This window comes from Microtus pennsylvanicus, chromosome 7, assembly GCF_037038515.1.
Source record: "Microtus pennsylvanicus isolate mMicPen1 chromosome 7, mMicPen1.hap1, whole genome shotgun sequence".
Lineage (NCBI taxonomy): Eukaryota > Metazoa > Chordata > Mammalia > Rodentia > Cricetidae > Microtus > Microtus pennsylvanicus.
The window spans coordinates 79396964-79422789 of NC_134585.1; the positions used below are offsets into that span (position 1 = coordinate 79396964).

General features: G+C 36.5%; 1 protein-coding gene across 2 annotated transcripts; it reads left to right on the plus strand.

Annotated features, from left to right (window-relative positions):
* Positions 1–2412: 2412 nt before the first annotated feature.
* Positions 2413–3588, plus strand: Pdha2 (pyruvate dehydrogenase E1 subunit alpha 2). 2 transcript variants are annotated; one of them, XM_075978986.1, is made up of 2 exons: positions 2413–2925; positions 3019–3588. In XM_075978986.1, exons 1-2 carry the CDS (start codon positions 2413–2415, stop codon positions 3586–3588), a joined length of 1083 nt encoding a protein of 360 aa, XP_075835101.1. The 2 variants fall into 2 exon arrangements, with proteins under 2 accessions (XP_075835101.1, XP_075835100.1); XM_075978985.1 differs by having other exon boundaries at positions 2413–3588.
* The last annotated feature ends 22238 nt before the right edge of the window (positions 3589–25826 follow it).

Genomic DNA, 25826 nt, shown 5'->3' on the forward strand with positions numbered 1-25826 from the left:
AGGCATCATTACACTGACATTTATTTTCTTTAATCATGTCTTGTTCTAATCTGTTCCTAGGCTGCCCAGCATCTGGGTCCAGGCACTCCAGGCAGTGTCAGGTGTGGGTTTACTCTCCTGGCATGGGTCTAAGCATGAATCATGGGCACATCATTGGAAGTTACATTTTATGGTTACTACATGAAAAATAATATGGGACTTTGGCTCCTCTAGGGCTGGTGAAATGGCTTATTAGGAAAAAAAAACCCTCCTGTCCAGAGGTCAGTCTTCAGAACCCAAGTTATAGTGGAAGGAGAGAACTGGCCTTACAACTTTGTCAGCCAGGGCACAGTGAAACCATCAAACTAGACTGATCCACAGCTGACAAGAAAGGTTCACTAGGAATCAAACTATCGAGGCCATATCTGAGGGTTAGGGGGATGGGAGAGCAAACAGAATTAACCTGGAAAATGGAACTCTTTGAGCTGATATAGGCTGAGCAGAATTACTAAGAACTAGGTGCCTTTGCCAAAGGTAGTTGACCTTTGGGAAAAAATAAGGGTGATTCCTTATAAATAGAAACCATCGCCTCGGAAATCTGCTTTTTGTAAACAACAAATCACCTTAGGTTTCTGTTTCTCCAGACAAATTCTTTCTGTTTAGAACTCTGTCTCTTGACTGCCATTATGAAGTCAAATGCTTTGGATCTAACACAGCTGTCCTGCCACCTTCGTACATGAATTGTGGCACACCCGAACCCTCTCAAAATCACACACACACACACACACACACACACACACACACACACACGGGGCAGGGGAAGAGAGAGAGAGAGGGAGAGAGAGAGAGAGAGAGAGAGAGAGAGAGAGAGAGAGAGAGAGAGAGAGAGAGAGATGGTTTTATATTCCCTACTAAGATAGGCCAAATTTAAATGTATTCCAAGAAAACTATATAAGCAAATTATCTTTGGAAACCTGTTAAAGATATCTTTAAGAACAGGAAAAACCATGCTCACCTTAGTGACAGCAAAAGGTGGCCAGGAGATATGTTAAAATACAGGCAGAATTCAGAACTATCACAATGGTTAAAGAGCCTGACGTTCTGCAAACTTTCTAATGGAATCAACTCTGTGTTCACTGCCCATAGAAGCAAAGGTTTAATATCCTCCTTCAGGCTGAGGTTTGGGAACCTCAAAACTGTGACAGAAGTCTAAAAAGTGTCATTTTTCTCAAGAGTATTAACTTGTAAATAGTTTAGGGGCAGAGTTATTTTGAAAAGTTATCATTTAAATTGTGAAAACTATACATAATTTGCAACTTCATTGTTTTCATTAAAATAAAAGTAGCATAGAATAGAGTAGGCTTACCAAATGTATTTTAAAGATCCAAAACAAGAACAGAAAAATAGGAGCAGGAAGAAACACTTTAACCTGTCTCCTAGGACCTTTAAAAAACAATCACAAAAAATCATCAAACTTTTTATATCATTAGAAAGAAAATAGTAAGACCGTCAGTACACCATGAACAAGTGGCAGGCCATGATCAGGCTGGATATGAGTGATGAGTACTTGTGTACTCAATGTATATGGACATACCTTTCAATAAATATGTGAAGATGGTGTTAATGTTTTCTTTCTTTTAAAAACATAAAGTTAAGCCAAACAGTGGTGGCGCACGCCTTTACTCTGAGCACTTGTGAGGCAGAGAAAGGTGAATCTGTAAGCTCGTGGCCAGCCAACCAACTTACTGGTCTACAAAAAAGTGAGTTCTAAGATAGCTAGGACTGTAATACCGGTAAACACAGTCTCAAAAAATAAAACAAAACAAACAAAAGACAAAACGAAATATAAAGTTAGAAGAATGATGTCCTTTGGCATTTTCTTTTCTGTCTCTCCCTCTGTCCTGTCCTCTGCCCGTCCACTTCCTTCCTCCGGACTCTGTCTTGCCCACCTTTACCTTCCTGCCACCTTCTGAATTCCCTTCTTTGTTTTTGGGATGAGGGAGGGGAGGGATGTTTCCCAGAGAGGCATCAAGTTGGCTGAGGATAAGACTAGAGTCTGGATCCTGCAAGCTTCCTTGTCTAGTGTCTGCGATCACATGAATTTATGCCCCAGATACTGTCCCAGTTTAGGGGTGCTGAGACTGAACCCGAGGTCTCTAGTACACTGGTCAGGATTCTTAGTGGGTTGTACAGAGAACAGACAGCAGCTGTGGGGTGAGAATGGTGGTGTTAACCACCACGAACGCGTCTGAAATCTCCATTTTTCGGTTGGAAGGCACCGAGGACCCGCCCCCCGTAGGCGGGGCTTCTAGTTTGCTGTCGCAGGCGCTGTAATTGGGTCGCACTATTCTTGCGTCAGAGAAGCTGGACCGCCATCTTCGAAGCCACGGGGTGGTCGTTGGAATCGCTACCTTTTGGGCCTCGCGTTTCTCCATGAGGAAGATGCTGGCTGCTGTCGTGTCCCACGTGTTTTCGGGAGCGACCCAGAAGCCAGCCATGAGAGGGCTGCTGGCGTCCCTGAACTTCTCCAACGACGCCACCTGCGACATTAAGAAATGCGACCTGTACCGGCTGGAAGAGGGCCCTCCGACCTCCACCGTGCTCACCCGAGAGGAGGCCCTCAAGTACTACCGGAGCATGCAGGTGATTCGGCGCATGGAGCTGAAGTCTGACCAGATGTACAAGCAGAAGTTCATTCGTGGTTTCTGTCACCTGTGTGACGGGCAAGAAGCCTGCTGCGTGGGGCTGGAGGCGGGGATCAATCCCACGGATCACATCATCACGTCCTACCGGGCCCATGGCTTTTGCTACACACGGGGGCTGTCGGTCAAATCCATTCTCGCCGAGCTGACTGGACGCCGAGGAGGCTGTGCCAAGGGCAAAGGAGGCTCGATGCACATGTACGGCAAGCACTTCTACGGAGGCAATGGCATTGTTGGGGCACAGGTACCCCTAGGAGCCGGTGTCGCTTTCGCCTGTAAATACTTGGGAAATGATCAGGTCTGCCTGGCTCTGTATGGCGACGGTGCGGCTAACCAGGGGCAGGTGGCTGAAGCTTACAATATATCGGCCTTGTGGAAATTACCTTGTGTCTTCATCTGTGAGAATAACCGCTACGGAATGGGGACGGCCATTGAGAGAGCAGCAGCCAGCACTGATTACCACAAGAGAGGCAATTTTATCCCTGGACTGAGGGTGAATGGGATGGATATCCTCTCTGTCCGTGAGGCGACCAAGTTTGCAGCTGATCACTGCAGATCTGGAAAGGGGCCCATTTTGATGGAACTGCAGACCTACCGTTATCATGGACACAGTATGAGTGACCCAGGGGTCAGTTACCGTTCACGAGAAGAAGTTCACAACATGCGAAGCAAGAGTGATCCTATTATGCTTCTCCGAGAGAGAATGATAAACAACAACCTCAGCAACGTTGAAGAGTTGAAGGAAATCGATGCAGATGTGAGAAAAGAAGTTGAGGAAGCAGCCCAGTTTGCTATAACTGATCCAGAACCAACTTTGGACGAATTAGCTCATCACATCTACTACCACAATCCACCATTTGAAGTTCGTGGTACAAATAAATGGATCAAGTATATGTCTGTCAGTTAGACAGAGATTACTCATAGATATGTTATGAATTCTTCAGGGAAAAATTTACGTTGAACTTTAGGAAACGTCTCAGTTTTGTTAAGGAGGAATAAATAAAATATTAAAGACAAAGGTCTTGTAAACCTTCATAAAGATAGATTAATAGCTTATTAAGGGGATTAGAAGATAAGCATTTGTTTTAAAGGGATGTTCCATTTTATATTGTAACTTTAAAAGGCACTATATCATAAATAATATGAGTGACTTTTAGAATATTTTAAATTTATAGTCTCAATTTATAAATCTAAAATAGGAAAATCATTAACTTCCCCAATTTGTCGTAATTGTTTGATTTCACTTTAGTCATGAAATAAATACTGTTCTTTAACGAAATAGACTTGATTCTTGCTTCCTGTGCCATGACTTTGTGTAAAGTCATATCCTGAGTTAGGAGAATGAATTTAAGCCACCTGGGACCTCTTCTGCTAAGCCACTTGCAACAACTGATATACATTAACCAGTAATGGACACACTGCTTTTTCATAGAAGGCATGCATATGTGATATTGTTCTGACTTCCCAGAAAAATTTAATAGGGCAAAGACAGGGAAGAAAAGGAGGATGTTTTGTTTTTGTTTTCATAGCATTTTATTTATAGTATTTGTAGTGTACTAACTAGGAAAATGTAAACAAAATCTTAGACTTTTATTTGTGTTAATATTCATGCTAATGTTATATTTGCTTTACAATCATTGATGCTACACGTGTTCTAGATTTGAAAAAGCTGTGGCGAATTTTCCAACAAACACCATTACCCCTCAAAGCTGAGAAAGTTTGCAGGTTCTGCTATTATGAATAATGCTGTGAACATAGTTGATCAATAATCCTTGTGGTATGATCGTGCATCCTTTGTGTATATGCCTAAAATTGGTGTAGCTGGGTCTTGAGGTGGACTGATTCCCCATTTTCTAAGAAATAGCCATACAGCTTTCCGAACTGCCTGTATAGGTTCGCACTCCCACAAGCTGTGGAGGAGTGTCTTATAAGTAAGATTAGGATAACCATCCTACAATCCACAGCGGCAGAGTGGCTAGATAAGAAGGCGGGCCCAAAGAGGGTAGCATGGGTTTCCCAGAGAAAGTATTAGAAAAAAATTCCTGGATAAACTGGAAAAGGAGGCAGGGTGGGGGTTAGGAGGGATGGAAGGATGGGAACTAGAGGGAACAGGTTGGGCAGGCTGGGTGCAAAAAATTAAAGATTAAAAATGAAAAAGCTGAGAAAGTAAAATCAAAGAGATGACTTTAATGCGCTTAATTCAACTCTGCTTTCCATTCAAAGGTAGCTCTAAAGTACATATTGCAAGTTGCTGCTGTTGACTGATCTCTTCTAAATCATCTAAGTATATACATATTAAAATTCACTGAAGAAAAACCTGACAAATCACAGAGACTCAGTTATTTATAGTTCTTTACCTTATCAGTTAGTTTACCAAAACATGGTGAAAACACTACTCCTTGGTTATATTTAACTAGACCTTAAATCCCTTCAAACTTGATGTCTGGTATGTGCTATTCTGTGACAGATTTAATTGAAACCAGAAATGAAATCTAATGGTTTCAGAACCAGTTTCTGGAGCATACAAAAGCCTTTTATTTCACAGCATCTGCTCATATAAATAGAAATGTGGGTTTCTTTTCTGTCACTGTAACACTCTGACAAAAGCAACTTGAAGGGGACAAGGTCCATCTTAGCCCACAGTTCCAGTAATAGTTCATGTTAGCAGGGAAGTTGAATTGAAGCGGAGGGCTCATGAGATCTGCTCACTTTGCATTCATAGTCTGAAACCTGCAGAAGGCCTTCTAGTGCTCAGCTCTTTCTTCATTTTCAACAGTCCAGGATCCCTTGTCTCAGGAAATGGTGCCACCAACAATGTGTGTGTGTGGGGGGGGGAGTGTCCCATCTCAGTTAACATAATTTCTCACAGGCATGTGCAGAAGCCCATCTCTCATGATTCTAGATCCTGTTACATTGGCAATGCTAATATAAGAATCTGGTTCCCAAGAAATACAATGGAGAACCAAAAGCTCAGGGGCTTCTCTATTAACCCTTGAACACAAAGATATAGGCACAGAATCTATCCTTCTGCAAATAAGATAACTTCAAAATTGCAAGTTTACAGAGATAAATGTGTGTATTATTTCCTTTGCTTTTATTTATATGGGGGAGGGTACATGTCACAGTATGCCATGTCAGAGACAAGGTGGAGAAGTTTATTTCATCATGTTTGTTTCTGGAAATCAAGCTAGGTAGCAAGAACCTTTATCTGTTGAGTCATCTTACTGTCTCAAGGTGGTGTTTATAAATGAGTGATATTACTACCTCATATAATTTGGTCACAATACTGTAGCTATTCAGAGATACTAGAACCATATCTCTATAGTTAGAAAAAAAATGCATAAAAATCTTCCAAGTTAATAGTTTTCGAATAACAGTACATTTCATTGTAATCCTCTAGTATTTACATATGTTTGCAAGCCTATAAAATTATACAAACAGAATATAAAATAATTTTAAAAGTTTTTTTTAAATAATGGATTCTTTATGGTCAGCAAAATGTAAGATATAAGTATTTTATTGATAAGGAAGTCATAAATAGTTAAGATATATGGGTACTGAATTTCAGACAAATTTTCAAATCTTACTATGTTAGAAGAATAAAGTATTTCCCATTTACAGTGGAAGTCTCATTAGGCAGGGATTTCATTATTAGAAGATATTCAGAATTTGTATACCTTCAGGGATGATAACCTTACTGTTGGTTGTTATATAATTCTGTGATTATCCATTAAATAAATTCCACCTTAACTGATAAGGTCAAGTTTTATCTGTTAACTAATCCTAGCAATCATGTTAGGCTTTAAAACCAAGGATGAGCAGGAATCTAGAAGTTTGTTTCTACTTCCTGTCTAAACTACTATTCTCTTAGTTTTATTTACGTATTATAAGATATAATGATCCATGTTAGGAATAATAATAGTTTCATTCCTTTAACATGAGCTAAAAGAAAAGAATTTTAGTCTGCATGATATTCTAGGAAGGTGGGCTGTGTATGTTTGCAGGTACAAACTGAGAAGTTAAGGTGTATAACAGGACTACTGATATGAGAACTTACTGAGAACAAGTGGATATCTGCTTGCCTGATGTACAAGTAACAAGCCACATGTTCAGCAAAAGTTAAAGATAATTTCTGTGAGTTAAACCTTCATCATAATTTGCATATCATAAATTGATCCTTCTAAGAATATACAATGCAGCAGTTTTCGTGTATCTGTGTAATTATACAATCAACACTTATCTGATTCCAGGACATATTAGTCAAAACAAAGAAAAAATGAATACCATTTTTAATTTTGGTTGTGAGCCTAGGCTTTAATGGCTGAGCCATCTCTCCAGCCTGAATATCTATTTTCAATCACTCTCATTTCCCCAGAAAACAATCTGTTTTCTGTTTTCTGCTATTTCTGTTATCGGTATTTTATATAAATTGCCCTTTCCAGCATCCTGTGCCTTTTGCTTTCACTTATCATCATGTTTTCAAGTTTAATTCATGCTATAGCCCCATAACTGCATTAGATTATTTTCATGTATAAATAATAAACAAAATTATTCTGTTTTATCCTTTAGTTTGTAGAACATTCATTTCTGCTTTGTATATTATGAATAGTAAAGGATCATGTATTGTAAAAGTTCACACCTTTTAAATATATATGTTCAAATAAATCAACTTCAAGATAATGTTGAAGCACTTTAAAATGAGTATATTCATGTATTATATATATATGTTATCTACTTGAATATATATATATATATATATATATACATATATTTATTACTTATTTGAGAATTTCATTTTATGGATGCTGATCATACCTCAGCTCTTCTTGATTCATCTCAGGTCATTGTACTCTGTCCTTCTTATTTAGGTATTTTTTCAAATAATCGATCAACTACAACTTTTGCTGTCTATATACTTCTAGACACGGTGATCAGCCTACAAGGAGACATTGTTAATTCCACTGGATAAGAATAAGATTTCTACCATGATATTTGACCCAAATTTAAAGCAAACTTTATTAAATTACTGGTCAAGACAATGAACAATAGCTGGGTTCATACCTGAGATTCCTAGAGTATGGCTACACATTACATTAGTCAGGGTCTTAAAGGCAAAGCCCAAATGCTATGTACTTTCTGCTTTCATCTAGTAAGACCTGCCTTACGTCTTGCCTCCTCACCTCCTACTCACATCCTGTGCAGTTGTAGCAACTAAGCTTGATCACAGAAGGGAAACACAAAGATTATCTTACACAAATAACAGCCCCCAACATTCCAGCAAGTTATTTGTCCTTAGGAAAGTGGGGCTTACAGGGCAGAGACATTTTTGTCTCTTAAGAACAGTAATTTAAAATTACAATGTAACTTTAGTCATCACAACACTCCTAAAGACCACTTTCTCTCATCTGAAAACTATCAGCTATCCACAGCTCCTCAATTAGAGGTAAGACCTAATGAACCACATCTCATGTCATGCTGGAGTGTTCAGTGCTTTGATTTTATGAAAGTGTTCTACATGTTATCAGAGCTGCTATGAGCTCATGAGGGCATCGATTCTGTCCTGTAGAGGAAACACTCTGTGTGTGTGTGTGTGTGTGTGTGTGTGTGTGTGCGTTAGAGTTTATGTATCCCAAAATAAACTCATTTTAATTTTAAACACTGTTAATTTTTTGACAGTTCCACACATTTATACCATGTTATTGATCGTACCATGGGATATTTATATATAATCCTGTGCTTTGACTTTTCCTTACATTTTTCCATAAGTCTGTTACCTTTGTGATTTTTACTATGTTATTTTTCAGTGCAGTAAGCAAGTATAACAACAGAAAATTTCACCTAATTCCTTAGCTATAGAGAGTCTGAAGCTCTACCGATATCTCGGAGAAGGCTTGTAATGACTGTCCCACCTGGTTCCACAGCCATTCAGCCCAAAGAAATACACAGAGGTCTACTACATTAATTATAAACTGGTTGGCTTTTAGTTAAGACTTCTTATAACTCTTATAACTTACATTAGCAAATAATTCTTGTCTGTGTTAGCCATGTGCCTTGGTACCTTTCATCAGCAAGGCATTCTTATCTTTCTTCCTCTGTGTCTGGGTGACAACTGCAGACTGAGCTTTCCTCTTCTCAGAATTCTCCAGTTCTCATTGCCCCACCTCTACTTCCTGCCTGGTCACCCTGCCTATACTTCCTGCCTGGCTACTGGCCAATCAGCATTTTATTCAACAAGTACAATAAACAAATCTTTACAGGGTAAAATAATTGTCCCACTGCAGGCTTGTAGAAACTTGAACTATTGTTCAGGAACATACAATAATAGTAGTGACCACAGTTCGCTACTATTCTATCTGTGTATAACATCTGAAGCATCGATTTTTAGATACATCAACTCTATTTTAGATCTATTAGAATAGTTCTAGTGCAAAATTTGATGCTTAAAATGTTATACACAGTGTCTCCCTTTTTATATGTGATTATTTATCACACTTCTATTTTTGTAAAAACAAAGTTAAAGCATAAAAATGCTCAAGATGTCACATTTTTAAGTGGCAGGGTTGAAATCCATATGGAAAAACGATATTTTGAAAATTAGTTTTTGTATCGCAATATACTCTCTCTAATTCTCAAGTGTGCAATAGGTGAAAAATAGACATTAATAAATAAATAAGTAAAATTAAACTAGAGCTTTGGATTTTTTAATTAGTCAATTAATTAAAATTGGGAAAAACAGAGAATAAGGTAGATTAAAGATAGCTCTACAAGTTCCACTAAAATCAGGAATAATACAAGGTTGTCAACTCTTTTCATATCTATTCAATATACTACTTGAAGTTTCAGCTTGAGCAATAATATGGCTAAAGAAGATCAAAGGTGACTGGATACAATAATAACTAAAAACAAAATCAGTAGCCTTCATATACATAAATTATAAATAGGCAGAGAAAGAAATCAAGAAAATAACATCCCTCACAATTGCCACAAATAATATAAAATATCTTGGGGTGACTCAAATCAAGCAAATGAAAGACATGTATGACAAGAACTTTAAGTCCAGAAATAAGAGAAGATATCAGAAGATGCAAAGATCTCCCATGTTTATGGGTCAGTAGGATTAACCTAGTAAAAATGGCCATCTTATCAAAGGCAAGCCACAGATTCAATGAAATCCACATCAACATCACAACACAATTCTTTACAGAACTTGAAAGAACAGTACTCAACTTTACATAAAAAACAAAGGATCCAGAATAGCTAAAACAATTCTGTACAATAAAAGAACTTCTGGAGGTATCACTATACCTGATTTTAAGCTTTACTATAGAACTGTTGTAATGAAACTGCATGGTTTTGATATAAAAACAGAAAGATGGATATTAGAATTGAATCAAAGACTCAAATCTAAGTCCACACACTTATGGACACCTAATTTTTGACAAAGAAATCAGAATTATACAATGGAAAAAAGAAATGGTTCTGGTCTTAAAAACAAAACATCATAAAATTCAAAGGCAAATGCCTGGAACTAGAAAAAATATTCCGGAGTGAGGTAACCAGACCCCAAAACACAAAAATTACATATTATGTACAAATAAACAATAGTTATGAAGAAAAGATTAACATGTTACAATTCACAGACCTGGTGCAATGGGAACTCCCAGAAATCTAAGACTCCAAGAAATAGGGAAACAGTCTTACTGGCCATTCCACGCATCACACTTTCAGTGGAGGAATTAAGATACCAACCCAGCCATATAACCTCTTTGACCTACAATTTGCCCTTCCTATAAGATATGCTGGGATAAGGATGGTGCAGAAATTGTGGAAGTGGCCAACCACTGAGTGCTCCAGCCTGAGACCCATGCTATGAGTGGGAGCCCACCCCTGACACTACCTAGAGTGCCAGGACCCAGAGAATGGGTACTTGAGACATAGGATAGAGCCAAACAGGATTGGAAAAACAAAAAATGGACTTCTTTGATTGTTTGGTGCCTTTTGGGACGCAATTCCTCATACTGTGTTGCCTTATCCAGCCTTAATAGGAGGGGAAACACCTAGTGTTACTGCAATTTGATATGCCATGTTTGGTTGAAATGCATGGGAGGTCTGCCCCTTTCTGAATACAAATGGAAGAGAAGTTGATGGAAAGGGTGGGGAGGAGTGAGAAAAGAGAAGGGAGTGGGAATTGTGGTCAGGCTTTAAAAAATAATAAAATCATTTAAAAAGATAAATGCAGAACTTGACCCATTGTTCAAGTAAGAAGTAGAATCTCTGTTTGTCCCTCCTTGAATCAGTATTTATTTATAATTTCAGAAACCCAAGAAAGATAGCAAATGATGGCATGCAGTTTTGGGGGATGTGAGATACAAGAAGCTTGTGCTTCATATTTTTAGGAAATATTTTATATGTTGTGATTCTCTTTTAGAAGCTCAAATCACCAGGAAGCTCCTGTTAGGAGTGTCATGACTAGGAACTCCAATCACAGTCTTAGATGCTTTCTACCTTACCAGAACCTGAGAAAACATCATGATAAGTGACCCTGGACCTTATGGAAGTTCATCTGCTACCTGGACACTAGCCGGTGACCTCAGTGTTTTGTAAAAAGACAGAATCACCTGCCAACCAAGGCCAGATTCTTAATGCACTAAAAATTACTGCCTTAAAGATTTCAATTACTGAGTTAATTTTTAGCAATAGGTAGTCAAAACAAAATTAAGGGAGTCTTAATGTTCTAGGCTTTACGGCTTCTGTTCAGGGTTCAATTACAGTTGCCAGGATGAGCTAAAGTAGTGTAAAAATATGAGGGTAAGGAATTCTACTCACAACAGGTTTTGTCTATTCATGCTTATTTTTCTTTTTTCAAGACATCATTTCTCATTGTTCTACCTGTTAGAATTTTATCAGTAATATATACACTTAAAACCAGCAATTCCCCATCCCTAGCGGTTTCCAGGGCCAGAATTCTTTTACCTCAGAGAAAATCAGATAAGGTTTTCGTACACGTACAGATCTGTGAGAGTGGCTAGTATACATCCAGTGAATTCCTTAATGGAGAAGTTTAGTTAAGAAAGGAATTACATCATCAGGGAATTCTAGGGGGAAGATTAGTGTACTATGTTATATTATTAGGTGGTAGATAAAAGAGCTAAAAGGTTTATTTTTAGTAAAATTATGAATAGGGCACAGACTGTATTTTAAATCAGCATGCCACTTCTTTTCTCCCAGCATGCATAGAATCGGGTAACCAAGTAACCTTTATAACCAGTCATGGGGGAAGCTGATAGCTCTTGATCAGATAGCACATACACTAGATGCTGCAGTTTCTACGGTCCTAGGTCTGGAGTTAGACTTACTATTCTAAGCAAAGAAGAGAGCTAGGCCTCTAAATTATCAGTTCCAGCCTAGGCTGTTATCAGATGTTCTGATCGTGGTTGCTGTGGATTTTACCTGGGTTGAAGTTTATTTCTTCTACTATCCTTGAGAGTAAAACACAAGCCACACATTTCCTGAACTAAAATCATCAGTAAACTGAGGTGAAAGTGAGCATAAGCAGTCAGGAAACTTTTGAGTGAGTTAAAATCAGAGCAGCAGTTTGGGCAGGTTTGTCCTTGGAGATCTGCGAACATCTTAAATGGAATGCTCTATTCCTGGATCCTAAGCACTGACCAAATGCCTGCTGATAAATATAATTGCAGGAAGGCAGATCTTCATGTTTAGCATTTACCTAGAAGAGGGAAACAGAGGCCTGGCAGTGGGAAGCCTTGCTTTTGGGTTTAAAAACTTTACCAAAGCCCTTGGCTTTGATAAGCTGCTCATGAAAAGATGGCCGAGAAATTACTGTGTAATGCTGTGGCTTGTAGCAGTAAAAGTCTGATATGAACAGAAGTTAGAAATACACTGCACAGTCAAAGGCAGGCATGCCAATTGAACAAGTAACAACCAAAGCAGTCTAACCCAAGGCATGTGAAAGACTATGCCAGTCTTAAGGTTTGTGATGCAAGAGTAGCAAGAAGGGGCAAACAGATCTCTAAGCATATGACAACCTAGGAACAAAAGACAGTTGTTCATTAACAGAGACCAACAATTAGACAATGTTCAGAGAATGAAAAACTTTGGAACGATCATGCCTTAAACAAACTCCTCCCCTCTGGATCTGAGAACTAATCAGAAGAGGAGGCATAATGATTCTGTGTGCCAGAGGGAGTAGATGACACCAAGAAAACAGTGTCTTCTAGATACAACACTACTGACACACATATAAACTTACAGTCACAAAGACTTTACTGCATGTACAAGATTTGAACAGGTCTAAGCCAGATGAAATCTGAATGCTAAGAGTAGGAAGTAGACATGCACTTTCTCCTCTCACTGGGAAGTTATCTGTCTCTACTCAGCACCTGCTTGCAAAGGAAAAATCAGTTTCCTCGAATGGACTCTCACTGGATGTTTTAACCACACTTAAGGGTCGGACCCATGACCAGCACATGGGTACATGACCAGTACATGGCCAGCACAAAAAGAACTCAGTAGTATTTCTGTAGGTTATTTGTCTAATATATATATATATATATGTGTGTGTGTGTGTGTGTGTGTGTGTGTGTGTGTGTGTGTGTGTATTATATTTCCCAAAATTGTGTTTTTACAATAATGTTTTATGTGTTCTTATGTTTGTTTCTTCTGCCTTTTCATTTTTGTTTTGTTTGTTTTTGTTTGCCTATTTGTTTTCTTTTTTTTTAAAGAGAGAAAGGAGGTATGAAGTTGGACGGGTGGAAAGCTGCGGTAAATATTGGAGGGGTTGAGAGAAGGGAAACCATGAATAGAATATATGGTATAAAAATTATATTCAGGAAAAAAGACTATAAACATCGACAAAAGCCAAAAGGAAAATAGAGTGATGGAAAGAGAGGGAGAGAAAAGGACAATTGTTCAGTATGCTTGTCCAACATTTCTGACTGATTTTAGATTATCTGGAACACAATGCTAAGCTTCATGTTTTACATTAAAATAAGGTAAAGCATAGATCATAAGTGCTAGGAAATATTTTTGCAGTCTCAGAGACTGAGCTTGTCATGAAACCCATATTACTTTCTTTAGATTAAAAGTTAGGTATAGAATCAAAGGCAGAATTTAGGATTCTGAGGAAATGTTCTCAGGTTGAAAGTTCACAGGTTCTATGATAAGTCTATCCAAGTACAACAGAAACACAACAGCCAAAAGGTCATGAATAAAGAACACAAGAAACAAATCTAGAATGACATTCAGAACAAAGCCAGATCGATATCCCTTAGCAAAAGAAAGAAAGAAAGAGAAATAAAGAAAAAAATAAAGAAAAAGACAACAAAAAAAAAAACAAATAAAATTTAAATTATAGAACAAGAAGGTAAGTTGCATAAGTGGTTTCAAATAAGGGCAAGAGAACCAAAGGTGCAGCTGACATTAGGTGTCCTTTGTATTATCACAGACACCAATATTTTTTGAATAAAGTCAAATGGTACCAACTTATATCATTGTTGTTCCTTTAAACAATGAAGCTTCACTAGTTTTTAGGTCCCACCTATGGAAGTAGAGTATGGACTCTAATATCACTTAAATATCAGTATATACCATCACCTTTGCAGCCAATAAAGAAGATTTCTTTTTTTTATTTATTTATTTTTATTTTTTTAATTTATTTATTTATTAAAGATTTCTGTCTCTTCCCCGCCACTGCCTCCCTTTTCCCTCCCCCTCCCCCAATTAAGTCCCCCCCCCAGCCCGAAAAGCAATCAGGGTTCCCTGTCCTGTGGGAAGTCCAAGGAACCCCCACCTCCATCCAGGTCTAGTAAGTTGAGCATCCAAACTGCCTAGGCTCCCACAAAGCCAGTGCGTGCAGTAGGATCAGAAACCCATTGCCATTGTTCTTGAGTTCTCAGTAGTCCTCATTGTCCGCTATGGGCATCCTCCTGAATATTAACCTTCAGCAAGCGATGAAAGGAGACAGAGACCCACATTGGAGCACAGGACTGAAATCTCAAGGTCCTAATCAAGAGCAGAAGGAGACAGAGCACGAGCAAGGAACTCAGGACCGCGAGGGGTGCACCCACACAGTGAGACAATGGGGATGTTCTACTGGGAACTCACCAAGACTAGCTGACCTGGGTCTGGAAAAGCCTGGGACGATTTCTTGAGAATTGACCTCACCGTGTGTATCTCCACTTATTCCTCTGTAAGAATGTTAACACAAATGGGTATTATAAAACTTAAGTGAAGAAATTAAGTAATTTGTAGCTTAGTATAATTAATTAATTGAAATTTCTGGTTTATTTTTATAGAGCTTATTATTGAGAAAAAAAGAACAAAATTTGAAAGAAAACACATAGTCTTAATCTACAAGTAGTAAAATAAAATTCTTATCTTGTGTGTAGGTAGGTCAGTAAAATTGTGTTCTTATCAGATAAAAATAAAAATATTATATATAATTTATTTTCCCAAATTCAGCAATCATTTTACCTTAGACTTCGCTGGAAATTGAAGTCAGCAAAGAAGAGTTTAGATAGACAATATTTGGGTAGCAAAACAACATGCAGGAAAAATAATTTCCCTTAATTTGCACCCAAATTTTATTTAGAACTATGATTGCTCAATCTTCTGTTTATCATATATCACATAGATATGGTATATATATACTAATTGGACAGAGGTAGGGGATATACATTTTATTCTAATATTGGAAACCATAGATAATCTAATACTAGTAATGTCTTCAAGATTTGCTTCCCTCTTCCTATTGAAGATTCCTTTAATGCAATGCTCTCAAATACTTAAAAAAAAAAGCTGGATCAAACTTGAAAGGAAAATCAAAGTCTCTATTCAATCAGTATTGTAATTTTTCCCATTGAATAAATTCCTGTCTATGTGATTCATGATACTGATATGTAGAGTATGCAGTAAACAGAGCAAATATAGAGGTCTCTGCATGGGCATCGGAGGAGGGAAGATGGAAATTTCTTCGATGGGGTTACACACAGAAAAGAATACAATCAAATTAGGAAACACTGAAGAGTAACAAAGAGTGCTTGTACAATACTTTGCTTTTGACAGGCCAATAAATACTTAAGCTGAATAATTTACCCAAAGAAAAGGAACATTCAAGCCTCATGACCTTTTGAACAATGAGCAGGAGTTCAATTATACACAAATGTTCTATTAAACGTCAGCTTTCTGGGCAGAAGTGTTATTTAAGCTGTCTTATTTTAGAATTATTAAAGGGAGAGAATTGTGGTTGTATAGTTACTGTGCTGGACTGTACTCAGTAACTTTATTTTCAAAACCAAGGATGACATGAAGTATCACTCTGTCACAAAAAGAAAGGAAAATGGAGGAAACAGTTATTACAATTTTTTTTTCGGGAGCATAAGAGCTATTAGCTTTCAGTAGCACACTTGATCTGAATGTGACTAGAGCCGTGCTGTAACTTCAGAATGAATATAATTTGCTTCCATTAGAGACTGAAGGAAACATGTTAAAGGGGCTCAGAGAGTTCTCCCCATGGTAACCCACATAATCTGCATTGTTGCCTAAAGAGTAACTCATCAATCCCTTGTGCATAAGCAGCTTCTCTCCATGGCCTCTGTATCAGCTCCAGCCTCCAGGTTCCTGACCTGATTGAATCCCTGTCCTGACATCCTTCAGTGATGAACAACACAGAAGTATAAGTCAAGGAAACCATTTCCTCCCCAACTTGTTTTTTGGTCATGGGCAGTAAGAGAAACTCTGACTAAGGCTCTTACAAGTTTGTCAACACAGTGACAGATGATAGAGATTTATAAGAAGGCTGAGTTTATGGTGCTCTCAGTTGCTTCAGTTTTTGGTCATGTGGTTCTTTTACTTTGAATCTGTGCTGACACCCTACACCCTAATGGAGAAGCTGATCACCTTTGTCCATCATCAAAGAGACTGGGAGAGGAAAAGTCCCAGCTTCTGTTCAAAGGCATGTTTCCAATGACCCAACTTCCTCTGATCTCCTAAAGTTTCTATCACCTTTATGGCATATGCTGACAGTTAGATATTTAACATTTTCAGTAATACACCATCTTCCATCTTCTGGGAAAAATGCCTATGGAAAGTAGGCATTATTTTTGCCATTAGTTGAGAGAACACTGTGAACTCAGTTTTGCTGTAATTATCATATTTTCCATGATTTAAATTTTCCTCCAATAACCACCTGTCATTTCTTCAATATTGTTCTTCATCCTTCATGTGCTTTCTTTTATCTTTCTGCATTGCTGAAGGCAGAATTAAGAGTTCTACAGAATCAAACTCTGAGGTATAAAAGAATAGGCAATTCACTATTTTAATATTTTTTACATAGTTATGCTCTGAAAAACAAAAGCAAACAATTCCCCCTGCCTTTACCCCAATAAAATCCACTTGAGCTCTGACCTGAGCATAAAGAATTAATAAAGAACTAAAGTCAACTAGACCTGAGGTCAGACCTAGCTGAGCCTGTGTTGTGGATTCTTGTGTGACAATTTCTTCTCTAACGCCCTGTGTAAAATGATAGTATCATGCTTTCCTTAGAGCACTGCTGTATGGATTGGAAGTGACACAAATAAAACCCCTTACACTTGACACATACGAAAGACCTCAAATGCTGGCTCCATCTTTCCATTCCTTCCCCCATTTTTGACATACCCTAAAATCTGATAAAGCCTTTTTTTTTTCTCATGTATCTTTCTCAATGGAAGCATTTTTACCTTAACTTTTTCAAATGGCATTTAGTTTGTGAATCAATTGTCATGAATTCTTCATGGTTTTCTATTTAATTGATGCCCCAAATCCACTATGCATTGCAGTTATTTTGTTACACAGGCCATCAGTATAAAAAAATAATAATAACACTAGGTCTAAAAAGTTTTTCATACGTGTTACATAGGTAATATGTTAGCAGCATTCTTTACTTATTATTATCCACACTTATTATCTATTTACATCGCACTTCACCATTTACCACTAATTTAGAGTTTCATTTTGTCAAAGCTTAGTATGAGACATCATACTTACAATAGCAATCTGACTAGTGTGAAATCTTTCAAATTCTCATCAAGCTATGAGCCTAATCTACATTAGTTACGTTAGGAGGAAACTTGACTTATATACACCAGGAATTACATGTGCATAAAACATTCATTTGACCATAAATTTTTTGTTTTTATTCACATAAATATTTTATCTCAATCTTAAAAATTATTAAGGAGTAATTGGCAACATTCTATTAAGTTAACGGAGCAGCCATGCAGATAGTCAAAGTGTTAATATTACTCATAAAGTTTCTATTGTAAACAGCATCAAACAACTTACTATTCACTGCATGGATTTGAAAAGACCATTGGAGCCTCAAAATCAATGACATGTTGCCCTCTATCCAATGCTGCTCTTTGGCAAGAGAGAAGGGGCCTGCTCTTCAAACACAGCATGCCATTTTTTAATTCACACTTAAATTTCCACTTGAGGAGGCAAGTGAAAACAAACGGGTCCTCCCTGAGATGCACCCTGGGAATAAGTGCCCTCCCAACTTTAGCAATTATCTCAAAAGAGCCTTTCTCCCACTCCCCTTTTCCATCTGAATAGGGCTTGCTTATTAGGGCTTTGTTATTCTACTGTCCTATTTGCATAATTTGCAGATGTCAACTTAGTGGCTTTATTCTCTCCCATAGAATAATAGTCTTTGTTGAGTAAATTGTTCTGTCTTTACAGCTGTAATTAACGATACACTATACAAAATTATAAAATGAAACAACTCTGTATTTTGATAGGTAGCTTTTCCATTTTGAGGGGTATAATCAGACTCATGATTCAAAACTGCCTCTCCTTTTTTTTTGCAAATTAACTTATGTGTATGACTTCGAATCAGTGTCTGTTCTTAAGAAATATTCATTGAAACATCAACTATATTCAGGATAAATGAACAGCTGTTATTGTCATTTGGTTCATTATGTACAGTTTCTAAAATCATGCTACTATAAACAGGAAGTATATCATTATTTAGTTCCTGTTTGACAATAAAATTTAAAGTTGCTCTGTTACTTAGCCATGATATCTTAATGATTTCATGGCTATGTAGGTGATTTTTTTTGTTTATTTGCTAGTTTTTCTGTAGAGAATTACATGTAGTTTTATATAATCTTCAAATGTTAAATGTTTTTCATATCATTAATCATTTTGTCATATTCTTTGGCAGAAATTCCCAGAAGTTATTTTTCTGAAAAGCAATATTTTGGACTATTGGACTACATGATACATATTTGCATATTTGTATCACACAGGGCATGAAAGACATTCAAATCTGATTGCATTAGGTAGATCTAATAGACTTTCAGGAGACCATTTCTGATATTCATCTGTATTAGTATTTTAGGAAACAAAGGATTGGAAGTCCAATAACATGTAGTGATATTTGATTTGGAAATATTTTGTTCAATATGACCTTTCTACAGAATTATTACATTTCAAATTTTCTCTGCTTTTTCAATTTGAAGTGAATTTGTTGTAGATTTGTTCCCTCAGTGGGTGACGACTAGTTTTTGAATTACATCAAGTCCAAGTAAACTGCAGTGCTTTTGTTTTGATGTATGAAAACTACGCATGAGTATTCTTGAAAGTATAATTCTATATTAACAACTTTTTGTCATAGTGTGAATTTTCAAAAACTTTGCTAAATAGCAGTGACCACAATTTTTTAACATTGGACCAATTTTATTGGATGAGTATTACATGAACCTCAATTCATTATTAAAAACAACTGTTTGTGAATATATCTGCAAAATCGAGTCTTTATAAACATATCCAAACATTACCATGGGTCATTGTCTTTACAAGCTGCAAACATTTGCAAGAGGAAAGCAGAACCAAGCAGAGCCATGGTGGTTGCACTGTCTGTTTCTATGTCAATTTAATGGAGGACAAGTCATGTTGAGGTCTATGTTTATACAATACCATTTTACTGCTATTGAAGCATACTAGAGTAATTTAACAAAAAATTCTTGATTTCTATCCTGTTACTTGCCAGTTATGATTTTAATGGCCTTTAAGAGCTGAGAACTAAATATCCAATAGCCTTCTGGATGATGTATAATGGTTGAACAAGGGTGTTTGACAGATTGTAAATTGAAATGAGGAGGAAATGTATTTTTAGTGACCATGTAATTTAAACTATGTACTGGCCATAACTATATCTAATCTCTGCTCTGTTCAGTTTAACAGCAAACGAACCAAAGTTAAGAATAGTAAGTGTGCTATGAGAGCTAAACATAGTATACTTGCTCGTTACCCTCAGAACCAAACACATGGAAAGTATTTCATAAATAAAAAGTAAATTAAAGAAACATACAGTTTTTCTTTAAAAAAAGAAAGAAAATGAATATGTAAGTGACAATCAATGAAAAATCACATTAGGTAAACTAGTTTTAGTTTGTTTTTTTCAGTTTGTGTTTTCCTAAAGAGTCTAAAGAGCAACTGAGGACAGATTTTTCTTTTTACTTGCGAAGATGCATATTATTCAAAAACAAGAGAAAAGCACAGAAAGAGGAACGTTGATTTTCTTTTATGGAACTGCCTTTGCTATGTAATAGTGCCATAGACAATTTGGCAAATAACAGAGCTGGAAACTCAATTTGCCTTTTTAGAAACAAGAGATTTGAATGCTTCTTCCATTTTCTGTAATTGTCCTGGGGTTGAATGATATTGAGTTGGATTAGAAGTTCCTTGGAGTATTATAAATGAACAATCAACAAATACGTAAGTATGGGAGAATAGATAAATATTTCATGGAGAAATTTTCTATGAACCTTCCCTAGGACTCTTTCTTAAGGGTATTGAATTACAAGTATGTGTGATCTGTGAAATGGTTTATATTTACTTATTTATTTATTGACAGAGACACAGGTCATCCTTGATGCCAAAATGCCCCAAGAATGCCCCCTTTATTGTGTCCAGGGGCAACTTATGTAGGGATAGCCATGCCCCAGTCAACCACACCAGAAACCACTCTCCTGCCATCAGGAACTCCTGAAGGTCTCCTGCTCAGAGCAGCTGTAGGCACTCACATCAGGGGAAAACAAATTGTTTACAAGAAATTCAGGATCTGGGGGTTCACAGCTTCCAACACACTTGTTGCCTTCTACTGGCTATTGTGAGTAGTGCTGAACTGAACACAGGGGTTTCAATGTCTCTATGACTTCATTTCTCATGGAAGCATGCCAAGTAGTGAGGTGATTTTTAAAGTGTGTGGCGTGAGATTTTGAATCCATTCCATTAAAGAGGAGAAGTTGACAAACTCCATCTAAGCCAATACCAAAGTCAATAATGATAAATCACTTTGATATTATCAGTCTTTGAGATGTTACAAAAGCACTGCTGTATTCACCATCACAAAACATTTACCTGTAATCTGTGAAGAAGTCATCATACAAATTCCCATGGGAGGGATGTTAAATCTCTTGTCTCACTAGCATTCCTCGAACTATAAAGGTCATTCAAAATACGAGCGTCTGAAAACTGGAAAGAGGAGTTCATTAAGATAAATATTATTGTAACTTGGACCAGATCCTGGAACAGAGGAAAAACATTAAATAGAAATTAAAGAGATGTGAGAAACATGTGGAAATGGTAACACTTAAGTATCCATTTAGTAATTGTAATTGTAATCATGTTCTCATTAGATACCAAGAGAAGAAGAGACCAATTGGAGACAGGAGCTCTATTATGTTTCCAATTTCTCTGTAAATATAAAACTGTTCAAAATAAGTTTTAAGGTGTCATTTAGTAAAAAAGCATATTTCTACATCAAATAGGCTTTTTCATAGGACTTTAAATATAAAAGTGTATTTTTAGTACTTAATCATGAATCAAGTACTCAATTAACCCAAATATTTATTCATGTCACTTTATGACACATAGAGTGTTCACTGTCTAGGATAGGGAAAGTGTCATAAATATATAAGGCTAAAATGTTGGAAAATCAAGTGTCAACTAATTAGACTTTTAAGACATTAAAGTGTTATATACAATTATTATACTATTTTATATTTTATAAAAAATATATTTTATATATTTATAGGGTTAATTAAAACTGTGTATCATTTTATAAATGTCTTATATTCTCTCTGTAGTTCAGAAAAAACTTAGCTGATTTTGTCATAATGGTAAGACTAAATATTCTTTGATCTAATTGACTCAGACTAATGTGATTCGGTACTTAATTTTTGTTTCCAATTACTCAGGCACACACTAGTACGCCTTTGAATAAACCAAATATTAAACAGCAATCAAAATATTTCAGTTAAATTTATTTATTAAACAATATAAAATGCTACTGTTTGAACCATAGCATCAATAGTGATGAGCCTGCTTTTCCTTATTAAATACAGGTTTAATTATCTTAATTACTCTGGCCTACTTACAGCTCCACCATAGAGGATCCATGCTGCTACATTGATAAATACCTCCAGGCACCCAGTCCTAGCTAATATGCACTCAGATGATGACTTTTCTGAAGAGAGCACTTTATTTCTATCAGAATTTTATATTGATTGCGTTGTATATGGAAACTTTCAAAGTAAATTATTATGGTATTTTGAAAATATTGTCAGGGAAATGGTGAAATGAAATTAACATGCAAAATCTGAACAAATTGGAGTCCAAAAGTGAGTAGCATTGGTATTGACAGGCAGCTTATCAGTGATTAGGTTTTGAGCACAGAGGAGCATTGGGCATGGGGACTTAGGCTGATTTGAAAGAAATAACTATAGGTTGTTAATCAAATGGCTTGTAAAAGCATTTATCATTTTTGTCTTAATAAAAAGGTAAAATTCAATCTGCAGATTCAGGTCAAGATGGGTGATATCGCTGGGTCATTTGTTCTGAATACATATTTTGATAATGGAAATTATGTGAGTTCCAGCCTCTCCTTTCCAGTTATGGTCTTGGTGGAGACCACAGTGGCCTGACATTTACAGTCCTTCAATGGCAATTACAGCACAGCTAATATATCAATTTAATTAAATTCCTATAGTGACTCATGACATAAAATATCAGAATAAGTTCACTTGCACAGGAATAGACAAAAGATCAATGCAGCAGGCAGAGACAAAATGAATTAACGAAGAGCTGCCATCCCTTGGAAGGACTATGTGAATAATTAGGTTTCTCTTTTCTTTCACTTTTTAAACATAAACTTTGTGTTTTAGACATCACTCATAGAATCTAAACGACGGGGAGCTTGGACATGTATAAAGATGCCTAAGGTAATTACTAAAGAAGATAAAAACGGTTTCTTTCATGCTGTTGAGAAATCAAAGACATGTTTGAATAAATAAATAGAAATGCAATTTGTCCACCGATTTCAGTAAGCATCATTTGAGTTTGGCAGTTTCAGTTGTTTTGCCATTAATTGTTCAAAGTCCATTAATAAATTGATGCCACTGAGTCCTTGTCATGAACTGCCTATCAAAGAAAGTGTATATTGACAAGAGAAGCAGTTATGATGGAGGAATTGGTAAGTTCTCTCATTTTTTTTTCTCCACAACTTTAAAACTGGTCATGGAGTTCCTCAGAAATCCCGAAGGTAAGCTGCAGGCCTTTCTGCTAGCAAAGGCAGCCTGGGTCCAAGTTGTTTTGTAAAGATGGCAAGGGAATGTCTTTCCCTTGGTCATCTGTGCTGATGAAGCAGATTAATGGCTACCTTGAATGCACTGGAGATTCAGTCCCTCTGCTTTTACGTCTGTGTCACTCACTGTTCTTTAAACAAATTTGTGATGTGGTTTTCTCCTTATGGCTCCAATCATCTGCATCTGTATTAAAAATGATACTAATTATGTTTTATTGAGATATCTTCCAATGAAACTGTTTATAAGTCTGTGGCAGCAAAATAATTTGTAGCTTACATTTGGGTTTAATAAATGAGTAATCATTAAAATATAAATAAATAGACTTTTTGTGAGCTCGTGTAAAATAAGGCTGTTTGAGAGTTTGTGTGTGCACACGAGAGTGTGTGTGCATGCACACATACACAGATTTTCATTTTAAATTAGTTCTGAAATCGACAAGCTAATTAAAAGTGATAAAATTTTTTGCATAGATTATACTTTATTGCATTACCAAAAAATACTTGAACCACTCAAACCTTCATAAACAACTTGAAGAATTCTATTGGGAACACTAATGTGCACTTTTAAAGGATACTGTAAAAGAAGCAGAAGGTAGAGGAAGCAAGTGTGTAAATAAAATAGAGTTTCACTTCTCTCTTACTTCCTAATTCAAATTATGATCAATCAACCATAACACAAAATTCAAAATTTCAGTGGTATATTCAAGACAAATTTGTTTCACTTTGACACAATATTGGTATACTGCTAAAGTAAACTTTCTCAGAGCATCAGAGCTTGCCCTTCATGTTCATTAATAAAATAAGAGGCAGAGGCAGGCAGATCTCTGTGAGTTCGAGACCAGCCTGGTCTACAAGAGCTAGTTCCAGGATAGGCTCCAAAACCACACATCAACCCTGCCTCGAAAAACCAAATAAATAAATAAATAAATAAATAAATAAGAAAGAGTGAATTTAAGTAGCTGGATGCTGGCCAATCACAGCCGGTTACATTCAGTCAATCACAGCTGATAGGTCCTTGTTCAAATAAAGCAAGCACCAAATTGTAACCAATCAATCCCCTTGTGTATTTCATCTCCCTTTAAGGTCCATAAATGTTGCCTCCTTGTACTAAAGAGCAAAGAGTTAGGACTCCTTTCGTGTTAAGAGGGTCACCTGATTCAAAGATCATTATTTCCCGATCATAGTATTCAGTTTCTCTTTTTTTGCATGTGTGTGTATGAACACATTTGCTTTTGTGCATTTGTGTATAAATGCACATGAATGTGTGTGTGCCAATGTGTGGATGCCAGAATTTAACACTGTGTGTCTTCCTCAACCGTTATCTTGAGACTTAGCCTCTCACAGAATCTGGAGTTCACTGATTCATATAGACTGTCTCAAGAGAAATACTCAGGGATTCTCCCTGTGTCCACATTACCTGTCTTAAAAATACAAGCCTGATTTTTATATGATAAGAATATTTTCTTTTTCCCATTGTTTCACTTGGCAGTTTTTTTTTCTTTTAGAAACTCAAGTTCCATCTATGCCCTGCCATGCATGTTTAACGTGCAGTTTCTGTCTTGTTTTGAAGAACATCTATTCCAGAGATTACATTCACATTCTAGGCATCACAGAACTGATGCGTGTATTATTCCATCAAATTTAGGGTCTTGCACATGGTAGCTGAAGATACTGACACATTCTCATATCCAGAGATTCTAAAAGATTAATTATAATGCATCACTTGAAATCAAATTAGTTTCTCATATTAATTTACAATAACATATATTTGTGTGTTTTAATTTAAATGGACTTTTTAAGCTAATATGAGTAACTGAGATGCAAAATATGTTTACACGTTGTATTAAATAATATGAAAATGTTCCCATTTGTTAATGTCATTACAGAAGAATCTTAAAATATTGAGAGGCTGTCAAGTTTTTGGTAATGAAAATAATATTCCAAGTTATCTTGAAAGCCTAAATTTAATCTTTGGCAACAAAGAGTGTCAGTTGTTTTCCTGAAGCAAAATGATTGCTGTATAATTTAGACTAAAATACTTCCCAGTATCTAAATCTGATAATGATTGTCTACCATTGATTCTTCCTGGTAAAATTAATGCCTTATGAAGTAATGGCCAGTTTATATAATATCACTTTAAAAAAATTTAAGTGAAGACTGGACACGGTGGTGTAACTCAATTCTTCCCAGCACTCAAGAATAAGAGTAAGTGGCGCTCTGACTCTACATGGTGAGTTACAGTCAAACGGGGAATACACAGTGAGACCCTGTCTCAAAGAAAAACAAACAAACAAGCAAACAAGTACCACCATCATAGACAACAAATCTGCCTAATATGTATCCCATATTGCATCACATAAAATACTATAATATGTACTACAAAGTCAGATTTTAATAAAGTTAATATTTTTAAAAATTTATTTTCATTTTTTTGGTCTGGTTGGTTTGCCTAACTGTATGTCTGTATAGCGTATACATTTAGTATCTGTGTGGGCTGG

What these genes read in the sequence shown, in the direction of transcription:
- Pdha2 (XM_075978985.1), top strand. Translation starts at nt 2,413, where the DNA reads ATGAGGAAGATGCTGGCTGCTGTCGTGTCCCACGTGTTTTCGGGAGCG.